This window comes from Acinonyx jubatus, chromosome E3 (assembly GCF_027475565.1).
Source record: "Acinonyx jubatus isolate Ajub_Pintada_27869175 chromosome E3, VMU_Ajub_asm_v1.0, whole genome shotgun sequence".
In the NCBI taxonomy this organism is placed as follows: domain Eukaryota; kingdom Metazoa; phylum Chordata; class Mammalia; order Carnivora; family Felidae; genus Acinonyx; species Acinonyx jubatus.
The window spans coordinates 3065024-3077598 of NC_069398.1; the positions used below are offsets into that span (position 1 = coordinate 3065024).

General features: G+C 55.4%; 1 protein-coding gene across 3 annotated transcripts in view; it reads right to left on the bottom strand.

Annotated features, from left to right (window-relative positions):
• Nucleotides 1-5659: 5659 nt before the first annotated feature.
• Nucleotides 5660-12575, bottom strand: part of USP7 (ubiquitin specific peptidase 7) — a 64103-nt gene continuing 57187 nt past the window's right edge. For all 3 annotated transcript variants that reach the window (XM_027043278.2, XM_027043277.2, XM_027043279.2), the window contains 11 exons: nucleotides 12269-12369; nucleotides 11284-11437; nucleotides 10487-10554; nucleotides 9936-10044; nucleotides 9770-9847; nucleotides 8865-8965; nucleotides 7734-7833; nucleotides 6905-7024; nucleotides 6722-6793; nucleotides 6511-6601; nucleotides 5660-6270 (listed from right to left, as the gene is read on the bottom strand). In XM_027043278.2, the coding sequence (XP_026899079.2) occupies nucleotides 6164-6270; nucleotides 6511-6601; nucleotides 6722-6793; nucleotides 6905-7024; nucleotides 7734-7833; nucleotides 8865-8965; nucleotides 9770-9847; nucleotides 9936-10044; nucleotides 10487-10554; nucleotides 11284-11437; nucleotides 12269-12369 (1101 nt within the window). In that variant the 3' untranslated portion in view covers nucleotides 5660-6163. The remainder of the gene's footprint in view (nucleotides 6271-6510; nucleotides 6602-6721; nucleotides 6794-6904; nucleotides 7025-7733; nucleotides 7834-8864; nucleotides 8966-9769; nucleotides 9848-9935; nucleotides 10045-10486; nucleotides 10555-11283; nucleotides 11438-12268; nucleotides 12370-12575) is intronic.

Sequence of the window (12575 nt, forward strand, 5' to 3'; positions counted from 1 at the left end):
TTTTATTTTGCAAAACAAGATGAATGCTATTCATCCACCTTTTCAATTAAAGTGAATTTCCTACAGAAGGGGGGAAGAATGCAGGAGAATTAGGAGACAGAAAAGAAAGAGAACCAGGTGCCTGGCTGGCTCAGTCAGAACTGAGACTCCTGATCTCAGGGTCGTGACTTCAAGCCCCATGTTGGGCATAGAGATTACTTAAATAAATAGGCACTAAATTTGCTGTGATGCTCACCCTCCCCTGGGAGGGCAGTGTCCCCCCCCCCCCCCCCCCCGCATCCTATAGATGCGGAAGCCCAGGCAGGAGGGTCCCCCTGCTCCAGGAACTGGAGGCAGCAGGGCCCGGCTCCCTGAAAAGGTATGGAGGTGTGTGTGTGTGTGTGTGTGTGTGTGTGTAGAGCAGTTTACCAGTCAGCAGGCAGAGAAGTTCCTGGAAGCCTCACAAGGTCAGGGGAGAGCCCTCTGCATGTAGCCGGCTGGGACAGATTTCTCTGAATCTGAATGTCAGCCCCCTAAAGATGCCAGGGGAAGGTGGCTTTCCACCCACACCCCAGATGCTCTGGAGAACCAGGGAGAGCACCAACCTCCGACTCAGTGCTAGCTACGGGGCCGGGAGCCTCCATTTCAACACCTAAATGGACCCGTCTTAGCAAGGTGTTGAGGGTTAGAAGCCAAAGCATCTGGGGCGCCTGGGTGGCTCAGTCGGTTACGCATCCAACTTCGGCTCAGGTCATGATCTCACAGTCCGTGAGTTCGAGCCCTGCGTCGGACTCTGTGCTGACAGTTCAGAACCTGGAGCCTGCTTCGGATTCTGGGTCTCCCTCTCTCTCTGACCCTCCCCTGCTTGTGCTCTCTTTCTCAAAAATAATAAACATTTAAAAAAAAAAAAAAAAAGCTGAAGCATCGGACCCAATAGGCCCCCTGGACCCAAGAGCCAGTCTATTATCTGTGATACAGCAAGCCGGGACAGGGGTGCCAGGTGAACCCGGGGAGACAGGCCCAGGTAGACAACACAGGTGGCCACCCACCTGGGTCCACACCTGAAGGAGACTGTGCCAGCTCAAACACGGCAGGACAGGATCCCTGAGAGGCCAGGGCAGGCCTCCCGGCTGCCAGTACCCAGGGGACGTCTTCACCGGGACCGAGCCAATCTCCGGTTCTGGGGAGCTCTGCACCGGCGCGGAGGCACCCAAGCCACATGGGGATGGTCACCGGTGCGCCTGGCTCTGCTGAGGAAGCCAAGACCCGTCTTGAGCCAGAACCAGATGCATCTGGTGAACTCGCCTCGAGGCCCTTGTTCCAATTCCACGGATTCCACGATCACCGGGGCACTTGCTGGTTTTGACTGTGATTCCCAGATGGGTCCCGACGGGAGCTTCAGTCCCAGAACAGGCACCTCTCGTGGCAAACACACTGCTCACGGTGCGTCAGAGGGTGCCGGTGTTCGGGCCTCCTCCGTCAGCATGGCTCAGCCCCCACAGTACTTTTCTTTAAAGGTGGTGGGTCCCCGGGATGCCCTCGAGGTCCCGCACGACGCTGGCCGCCTCCCGACTGTGACATCACAGACCAGCCTCTGGTCCTTTCTGACTCAGACTGCCTGCCCACCGTAAGGAAATGTCGTTCAGGGACTTGACTGGCAGACTCACGATGAAAATCCAGACTTTCCGACTTCTTTTAAAACCTATGAGGGACCCCTGGGTGGCTCAGTCGGTTGGGCATCCAACTCGGTGCAGGTCATGATCTTGTGGTCTGTGAGTTCGAGCCCCGCGTCGGGCTCTGTGCTGACGGCTCAGAGCCTGGAGCCTGCTTGGGATTCTGTGTCTTCCCTCTCTGCCCCTCCCCCGCTCATGCTCAGGTCTCTCTGTCTCAAAAATGAATAAATGTTAAAAAAAAAAAATAGTAAAAAAATAAAAACCAAACCTGTGATGGTTCAGCCACACGGCACCCTCCAGCAACCGTTGGGCTAAGTGCTGTGTGACTGCGCCTCACCTCTCCCCACTGGCCCCGTGTTCCCGGGGCCTCCACACTCGCCGCCTTAACGGGAGCCCCCCCAGCCACACTCCTGTTCCGAGATCTCGCTGAAGGTCAGGCTGGGGTGTGGGGCCCGGAGGCCTCACTCTCCCAGGGCACACCTTTCCCGGAGGGCCACCTGGGCGGCATGGCTGGAAGGGCCCAGGGCTCAGAGGGAGGCCCCAGCCTGGTATCCCACAGCCCCGCTCCTTCCACCCAGGACAGCCAGCTGGGAGGGCCTGGAAAGCAGGACGCTGAGGCCGGCAGAGTCTGGGTCTTGAGGCCAGCTCTCCAGCAGGCAAGCCCAGAGCCCAGCCTGGTGGCACAAACTGTCGAAGTCCCCTGGCTACTCCGGGCTGCCCAGAGGCAGCAGGGCACAGTCAACGGTGAGGGTCGTTACAAGAGCGCCTGAGTTTTCTTAGCTTCCTTCGCCCCCAATCAAGGCTAAAGCCCAGAGACGGGATGGGGACACCCCCCCCCCGACCCCGCCTTATCCCAGGACCAGGCCGCAGGGTGTGGGGCTTCTTGGCCTTAGTCGGGAGGGAGCCTGGAGCACTTGGGGGGGCCGCGGGCACCCAGGCGAAGTCGTGCTGTGCGTGCAGGGGCAAGGAGGGCCAGGGGCGGTGGTGGTATGGAGAGGCCGCAGGCTGAAACCGGCCGCAGACGTGGCTCAAACGCGTCTGTGCCGCCTGCCTGACGCAAGGCGGACTTTGCAAAGCGAGCCTGAAGGGACAGGCTCTTCGGTGCCAGCAAAGCGGGCAGATGAGTACCGTGGGGGCTGGGGTGTGGCTTTCCCTCCCAACATCCGATCATGTCTGTGAACATGAACCGACTGCGGCCAGATCGCGGCGTCAGCACCCACAGGCCCACTCCTGGATCCACCCATACTTCGGCGGGTCAGATGTGTGGGGGCCCTCCCTGCGTCTTGCCCGGACCGCTCTTAAAACCCCGGAGGGCCTGGCTTCAAAGCCTCACTCAAAGATAAAGGCAGGAAGGACAGGTCTGCACAGGCTCTGCTTCCCCCGGGGACAAGGCAAAGGCCTCAGGAAGCTTGGTCTTTGACTTTGCTCCCATCCGGTAAATGGATCCAGCAAGAAAAGGCCAGGAAAACCTGCCACGGTTTTTCTACGTTAAGTCCAGGCTCCGCGTGAGCCAGTCACCGGAACGACCCCTAACGAACGGGAGGAAAATCGGCTTAGAGCGGCTTTTTCCAACAGGGTAGACGCTTGGCCACACGCGGCTACTTAAGTGAAATTACGAATCCGCCCCCTCAGCTGCTTCGGCACATCTCGGGCGTCCGGCAGGGATGCGTGGCTGCGGCTACCCCTCTGGGCCACGCACAGAACCTTCTGCCGTGGCAGGAGGCGCTCTTGGACAGGGCCGGGCCAGGACAGAAACGGCAAGACGGAGGGAAAGGCGGGAGCCCCACACAGAAGTCCATGGGGCCCTTGGTTCCGGCATGCTGACGTCCAAAGTGCGTGTCCACGTTGGCAGTGTTTTCAGGCAAGGCCTGGCCCCGGGCTCGTGCTCACGCGGCCTCTCCCCCGATGGCTCCTTCCCCACTGGACTTGTGCCCCGGATGCCGCCGCGCTCACCTGCTCAGCTTTGGCACCAGGCTCCAGCAGCAGAGCTCAGTAACTGTCCCCGAGACCACCACGGGGCCCCTGGAGCCATCTTCTCCCACGCCGCGGCTTCTCGCTAGGGACTCCAGCACGACGCTCATGTGTCCCCATCCTAAACAAGCAGACCACGACTGCGTGCCTCCGAACAAGCACAGAGCCGTGCGGGGGGGGGGGGGGGGGGGGCCGGACGAGGATCCACCACGCAATCCCAGGGATCCGGTCTGGGGTCCCCCACCCTGATGGACTCACGCTGCGGGGGGCCTCACCCCAGCATGGTGTCACGCACCAAAGCACCAAAGCCACACCTCTCAGCGCCGTGCACACAAGACTCCGCTTTTTACCGCTCTGGCAACACGCAGCAGACGCGCACCCCTTCCTGCTGGAAGTGGGCGGTCCCCGAGGCAGCAGACTTGGAAGTCCTTCTTAGAGAAAGGCGACTGGTCCCCCAGCGGGAAGGGCATGGCTGCCTACGAAGAACAGCCGTTACAGAAAATGGCACGCGCCGTACCCTGGGACGCTCGAATTTTTCTCTGCACACGGCTCCCGCGTACGGGTCACGTGCGATGGCCATGCCCCTCATTCCGGTTGCATTATGGTTCCCAAGGGACCCATCCTTCTGCGAACTCTGATGGCTGTCAATAGATGGGAACGTCCTCGGGGCTTAGAGTGAGCTGTTTGAAAGGATGGGTTCCACCCCGTGCCCCAAAATCAGTTTCAGGAGCTCAGACGCCGAACCCTGTAGCTCGGAGGGAATGGAGAGGCAAAAGCGTAGCGTGTGTCCACATCACCAGTCTTTCCGACAGGCAGGCACTCGGTAACTGAAGGGAGAACACCGATCCGGCTATCCTACTAGAGCCCACCCACGGCCAAACCTCAAACAAAAGACCAACTCTTTCATGCTCAGAGTCAAACACACGGTGAAAAAGCCTCGCCGGCCTGCCCAGATTCCACTCTCTCAGGGCGAGGAGGGGGCAGGTCCCGGGGGGCGGAGACGCGCACGGGGCCATGGAAACCTGCAGACAAAGTCGTGCCGGGCTGGCTCCGGCATGCTTCTGGTCCTCAGATGTGGGCAACGGTTTCCTCCCGGGAAACCTTCCACTGCTCGAGCTTGACCATGACCTGGAAGAGGCGAAATCCAACCCCCGGATGACCAGGACTATCCATGAGCAACCCCGACAGCAGGGGGAACACAGACCTCCAGGGGGAGCAGAAGTCTCCCCTCGACCTGCACGTCACTCACTGATTTCCAGTTTTTATAGAAAATTTTATTCAACATACAACATTTTCCAGCAAAAAGGCAATATACAGGAAGAGTTGGTATACACTGATGCTACAGAAAGAAAGGAAAATCCTGGGAAAGGATGAAAAATAAGTGTGATCTGCTGATTCTATTTTACTGCACTCAAAACTAGACACGCAGCCGGCATTAGCTCCAAAATAAGAGGAAACGAGGCTGGGACTGAAATAAAACTACACACAATGAATATCAACATCAGTGAAGAGTCACTTAGATGCACCCAACAAAAAGTCACCTCCTCCCAGTGGTGAATTATACATGTTCACTCATTAAATATACAATTTCATTTCTCTGTTTTTTTTCTTTTTTTTGTTTTTATTTTTTTGTTTTTTTCGTTTTTTTGTTTTTTTTTTTTTTTTTTTTACAAAGTCAACAGCGTACTGACCACTAGTGAGCATGCCCTCTTTGCTAAAAGGCTCTCCTTTTCTTGTTCCGTCTGTTCCGTTCCGAGGAAACTCCACTGAGAATTCTTTTACCTGCTTGTATGAACTGCTGAGATTGTGGAGTCAGTCTGCCCACAGGCAGCACGCCTGACACCTCAATTGTATCAAACAGCGTTTTCAAGCGAACCAAAGGGGCCCGGGCCGTCCGCCAGGACCGTGCTCACACTCGGGGGCGTCCACGCTGCACACGGGCTGAAGGACGGTAGCGGCTGACGGACTGAGACGCGTTTACCAAGAGACCCGGGCAGCGGGGGAGGGGGACCGAGGAAGGGGGACAGTACACGCAGTGAAGGAAAGAGCTCTATTTATTAGGTTGTGAGTTTCTCGGTTTTGCCTTTACAGATGCACACAAAAGGTTGGAAAGTAGAACTGAGGGGAAAACGTCAGACGAGCCTCAACGTAAGACCAGCTGCGGGGCTGGCGCTCGCGACCCCAGGAAGGCAGCCGGGCAGGCCTCTGCCGACTGGACACAGCCCAGAGGCCTCGAGCCGGAGCCGCGTGGCCCTCACCTCTTCCCCGTTACGCTGACGGTTGCCTTGCGCTGTGGTTACCATAAAATAACTCTCATTGGCATCCAAGCTTTATAAAAACACCTTCATTTTGCTCAAAAAGGGCAGTCAATAGATACAGAGAAGCCAAACGGAACAGCCTCAACAAAATAAAATTAACATCAGCAGCAAATCCTCTTGCTGAAGACTTCAGATGGTGTGCGTGTACCAAAGTTCTAGGCTGTTAAAAAGGGGCACACACCCACGCACGGCCCCTCGCCTCGCACGCACTGGGTGAGGAAGTCAGTTATGGATTTTAATGGCCTTTTCCAGGTAGGTGTAGCGACTCCTCTTTGGGGCTTTGTTGAAGTGGTCAAGCCCTAGCCAAGGCCGAGGGTGAGACATGTTACCTGGCGGAGAGAGAGAGACACAGGGCTGAGGGCTGAGGCTAGACAGCGAGGAAGCGGGCCGAACCCAGCGCAATGCCCCCCTCCCCCCCCCACTTCCCAGCACACGCTGGAGAGCCACCGACATGCCAACCCTGAATGCGTCTTAGAGGAACCCATGGGTCACGCGCTGTGCCTCCCTGCCTCGCAGAAGGAACTGGGACCCAGGGCCGCCCACGTCTCTGACCACGGGAGGGCTCTTACCAGGCTGGGGCTCAAAGTCTTTCAGGTTCACTTCATACTCATCCTCGTTGATGTACTGGTGTCGGCCCATCATCACAATGGCAAATTTGAACTGAAAGACAGAAGGGCCGCTCCTCCGTGAGCCCTGGGGGCCAGCAAACCCCCCCTCCAGCCAAAGTCCGGCCGCCGCAGGAGCCAGGATTTTGGCGTGCGGCCCGGGAGCCCTGCCTACCTTTTCAAACTCCTTTTCCTGGATGTCCAGCAGACTCTGAATCCGCTTCATGACTTCTCTGAAATGCTCGCCCTACGAAGGGTAAAGGACACGTGTGCGCACTCCCCCGCGGCGGGAGCCCCGGCGTGGCGCCGCAGGATCTCATGTCTGGCGGCGGCCCTCAGCCTACCTCCCCGGCCTCACCTGGTGGATCCTCAGCAGAAACGGAATCCCGAACGTCCCGAACACCTCCTTGTGGAAGTGCGCCACGGTGACGAGCATCTCGCTCTCCTTGTCTATGTCCACCTGGTCCAGAGGGATTTCCTGGGACGCAGGGTGGGGGGTGGGGGCGCACACTGAGCCGGGCGGTGCAGTCCACGCGGACACACACTGCGTCTGCCCGCCTCACTGCCCATCAAGGAAGCGGGGTCCCACGCCCGCCCAGCGCTGTGTCTGGGTCTCATCAGAACCAGGGGAGCTCAGAGCTGGAAGGGGTCTCTGCGTCGGCAGGAAACTCTGAGGTTCCAGCGACCAACGTGCGTGCAACTCTGGTCACTGTGGACACTTCAGCTGCTCCACACTCGGCAGGGAGCCAGAGCTTCTGAGCAGACCTGCCTGGGGGCCCACATCGAGAATTCCCATCTGGGGACAATTCCCCTAGGATCCCCTGTGGACGGGCACGTAGAGGCCAGCCCCCGAGGGGAGGGCAGGCGGGGGGGAGGGCGGAGCTGCACTGAAGGGACAGCGTCTCAGCAGAGTGGGCCACCAGGCAAGTGTGACGGGCAGGGAGGGCCGCTCAACGTGCCAACGGATTTCCGGAAGCCGAGCTGTACACACTGCCCACGACTACCGTGAAAAAGCAGATTCTGTGTACTTCCTTACAACGCAACGTTAACTTCTCAGCAGCCGGAAGAACAAAATCAACTGCAGGGCTCACTTCTTCCAGCGCGCAGACAAAACTGAAGCAGCATCCACCGCCAGCGGCCGTCTCACCGCCCCACGACCCCGCCCCACGCCCACGAGGGCCCATTACCTCTATTCGAAACGTTCTACTCGTTGCCGGAGATAAGCATTCTAACAGCTCATCTTCTTGGTGCACACCGATAATCTTGTAGCTTACGATTTCTAGCAGCCTGCACAAAACGGGGGGGGGGGGGGGGGCGCGGGGGGGGGCAAGGAGTGAGCCACACCAATCCACAGGAGAAAAGGGGCTGATGAGTTCTCCTAGAAATTCTTTATTACGAAGCTATCAACATTTGCTTATAGTTTTCCTTGTTAGAGACTGGGAATGTCCAAAGCAGGCGTCCTCAAGGAACACAGCACAAAATACTAGTCAGTGGTCCCCCTGGAGTGTGTGGTTCAAGAAAAGGCCGAGGGGGATGCTCCGGTTGGAGGGGATGCAGCTGCATTTGGGCACGGAGAGGGAGACCAAATCTCCCCAAACCGGGCACATCTTTCCCACAATGGTTCCAAATGGGGCCAGACTTGCGCTCTTTCTCCCTCTAGCTCGTTAAAGAATAAAGATCTCATTTTTTTTATTAACATCACTGAGCAAACATTCCAGGAACCAAGTAGCCCCAAGGGCTGTTATGTCCTGTGAGCGCCTGTCGGCCCCATGGTAAGAACGGTCAACTCTCTGACATGAACAGTGCTCATCAATCGGGGGCCTCTGACTTCAGCCTGAACACCGGCTACGTGGCTCAGAAGCGCCCTGATTCCTCACGCACAACCAACAGCAGTTTTGGCTGATCCTCTATTTGCATCCTTTCGTTACCGAGTGGCTTTTCCACCTGAATCTTAAGTTCTTCCTACAGGTTAGTAATAATCAGGAGACAGGGAAAGAAGAAAATATGGCTCAGTGGTTAAACATCTGACTTCGGCGCAGATCATGATCTCACGGTTTAGGAGTTCGAGTCCCACATCGGGTGAGCACAAGCCCCATGTGGGCCCCACTTCTTTCTCTCTCTCTGCCCCTCACTCACTTGTGTTCTCTCTTGCTCTCAAAAGAAAAAGGCGGGGGGGGAGGGGGGTCCCATTATGAAGGGTCTATGAACTGCCACAGGAGACGGGCTGAAAGCCGGTGTGCAGCACGGTGCGCGGGTCCCAGTGTCGGGTGCCCTGGTGATGCCCCCGCGGACCGCCGGCAGCTTCAGGAAATACTTGCCTAAGTTTCCCTGACGCTTTCTCCCCGAGCTCGACAGCCTTTTTACATTCTTCCAGCAGGTCCCGGACACACCCGTGCTTGTCGGGATATAGTGTTATTTCCTAGGAAAGGACCGGAGGAAATCGATGCTTTCAAGAAAACGGAAGAGGTCTGCCACAGCACGTCCATGTTGCTCGAGGAAGGAAAGAATGGCAAGGGGCATTCTGTCGTCTCTAGCTTCCCACCGCATCACCGATGCCCCACCCCGAGGGCTGCAGATGCGTGAATTCTGCCCACCGGCCCAAACCGGAGATGCCCACCCCACCCCAGAGGTGTTTAGGACCCGAGAGGAGTTTAGGAAACAACGCTGATACAGAAAGGTCGCCCTTCACAGGACAGCTCCTCAGGAAACCCCACGGAAAGCCACCCCCCTCCCCTGCCTGCCGGATCCAGCATGGTGACGTGACAGACAGACAGCCCAGACAAGGCCCAGAGGAGGAGCGGAGTATCTCAGCCTGTCAATTCCACCAGAGGAACACGCGTACAGCACGTGGCCTACATGCGCCTTCAAGACTGATGGAGCTACAAAGGCGAAAACACTGGGGTCCAAGCAGGGCCAGACTTTCTAGAACCACCACGTGCAGGCGGGCTGGGCCTGCCTTCCGTGCAGAACCAGCCTCAGCAATGGCAGACCCCGGCACCCGCCCCACCTGAGGAGGCCCAGAGGCAGCCGAGGTTCCAGAAAGATACTGCCTGGGGCCAAGCAGCTAGAGCCCCGACTGAAAATGCTCCAGTCATCGTGGCTGGAGGGGACTGAGGGCCTCTGACACCTTCCCTTTGTGGTTTTAGTTTTCGAGGGCTAGACAGACAGAAACATTAAACGCCAATAAAAGTAAAACTTCCTACCCTTAAAAAAAAAAACCTACCTCTTCCCTAAATTGGCTGTTTAACCATATACACTTAAAACTTCGTCTGTTTTCGAAGTCTGTGATTTTCATCTTCAGCTGGTAAGAAAAGAGAGACCGTCAGATGTGCTTCCACGAAACCCAAACCTTCTCTTCATGACCCACTTACATGAATTCGGGCTCATACCTGCTGATAGTAAAGTTTCTTAGGTTGTCTAGGCTTGAAGAACTGTAGGAGATCTCTTAAAGTCCCTTCATAATTATGTCTAAGAGGATTACCTGGGCCGTCCCTATAACTGCACAAGAAAACAGCACATAAACAAATGCCTTGTTGATTATTTGCCTACACCAAATCCCCGTGAGTGTGAGTAAAAGCAAACCACTGGCCTTCCACCTACACCTGAACTTGGGCCTGGCACGGGGCCTCCCTTAATACTCCCATTTCCTGAGGCCCACGTCCCTCTGGCTGTCCCACTGGCACGCACAAGTCTGGCTGGGGCAGGCCGGACGCGTGGGAGATGTGCTGACAATGTATCTACAGTGAGTCTGGCTTTGGACGAGGCCGCCAATTAGTCTGACATCCGGGAGGAGTGTGGTCAGGACGTGCGTGCGGACGACTCTATCGGAAACTAAGTGAGGGCATGTCAGGTGTTAACCTATCAGAGTTAGTTCCACGATGTCTGGACGGACTAGGGACGGCATGCGGGACAGGCAGAACAGCGAGCGACCGAGGCTTACCCTTGAGACTTGAAAAACTGGAGCAGCATGGGGTCGGTGTTGAGCCTCTGTGCCACTGTCTTTGCAACCTGGGAGGAGGGAAGGGGCCCACAGACAGAAAGGAAGTCTCCTTCAGGGATGAACTGAGAATTGCGTATAAACCTTACCAATGAAGCCATTTACCTGATGTTTTTACACAAGTATGAAACAAACAGCCTGAACTTAAACGGCCTGAACCTTTGACACCTACCAGGAACAAATGATACTCCCCAGTGTGCCCTCATGGGGGCAGCACACTGGTGAAGTTAGCTGTTACAGGGTCTTTCACCTTTTTTCTTGGTATGGTCATTTGAGTAAACTCTACACCTAATACGGGGCTCGAACTCCTGACCCTGAGACCAAGAACCACTTGTTCTTCCAACTGAGCCAGCCGGGCGCCCCGAGCTCTTAACTTTTAATGGTGAAGTCTACAGGTTTATTTTCCAATGGCATGTTGTAATTGAAGCAAAGATGCTGTTAAGACTACCATCTCTGAAACCAAATTATGCCGGGGTGGGTGCAGGGTCGGATGGGTGCAGCGTGGGGTGGGGTGGATATTAAGAGATGCGGGGCGGGTGTGGGGGGAACAGGGCGGGGTGGGCCTCGGGAAAGAACAGCCGCTGGCCCGGGGCCAAGCCCCTCAATCAAGAACTTCCTCACAGCAGGGCTGAGGCCCTCCCTCCAGAACCAAATCCAATAGCCTTCAACAAGCGCTGTTTTAAAAACAACTTGGTCTTTCTGCTGTAGAATACAAAGGGAAAAGAGCATTTATCAAATACCTGAAAATAATTCATTCGATTTGATAATGTAACCACAAATCCAGGATCATTAGGGATTGTTTTATCACAGAAAATGACATCAACACGGTGGTAGAGGTCTCTGAAATATTCTTTTGCAGTGGGTAATTCACTGTTATCATTTTCAGGGTCATCCCTAGTGGGAGGAAAAAAACAGTTTACAGACTAAATCAAAGTCCAGGCCAGGGGTATTGGTTAAAAGGGAAAAAAAAAAAAAAAGCATCATCTCCCAAACCACAGTGACACAGACAGAAATTGGTGTTGACATAAATTCTGACTCGCATTTTAGGGTGCCACAGTCTGTCCCGGGCACCCCGGTCAGCAGCCAGGATGGCACAGGAGGGGTGCCCTGAGCCGGCTCAGTGCTAGTGCTGACTGCCTTCTGCCCCTCGTGTCAATACAGAAGTAACAGTGGACTCGGGGTCAAGCGCCTCAGGGCAGAGCCTCCTCTCTGACCAGAAGCGGACGGGACGGGCGACCACTCTCAGGCTCCAGCAGCAGGGCTGGGGAGTCCCTAAGTCTAGGTTATTTACTGCCTGGCCCTCCAAACAGAAGTCTTCCAGAGCAGGGGAAAAGGCTACTTTCAGACCAGGGGCCACGACAGCAGCCCAGCAGCCCCAAGGGTTTTAATGCACACCGATTTGAACGCATTATCCACACAGGTGCACACGGGGGAACCTCACGCTTTAAGGGAAGGAAAACCATCGTGCAGTTCCGTAAAGACGTCTGCCATCCCGTTAAGAGTTACCCTGCTCTATGCCGTTTCTTCGGAAATAAAGCATTCATTAAATGAGGAAGAGGCTCACTGCCCATCATCCCCAAACCAAGAGAAGGTCGGCCTCTATCCACAATCTCAGATACAAATTTAACTTGGGGTCTAGATGCAATTTTATCTCCTGGTTCTAGGGCTTATGGAAAAACCTCAACGCCCATACGAAGTGATAAAAGTCCTTCAAAAAGTACATACTTCTGGAACACTATAATGTCACCATCCATTAGTTCGTCGAGGGCTTTATCAAGAGACACGTCATAGTCCTGAATTCTCTCTGTTAAATTCGGTTTAACTTCCTACAGGAAAAGAGATGAACGGTTACAATTCAACATCTGCTTATGTGTAATATGGCCAGACACTGCCTGCACTTTCTGTATATTCAGTACTCTCAGCCCTACATTTTTCATAAGCGAAACGCTAAGTAAATACTAATATCCATAAAAACGTAATAATCACTGGGCCTAAATGAGGGAAAGTCATTTTCCTTCCACACCACCCGAGG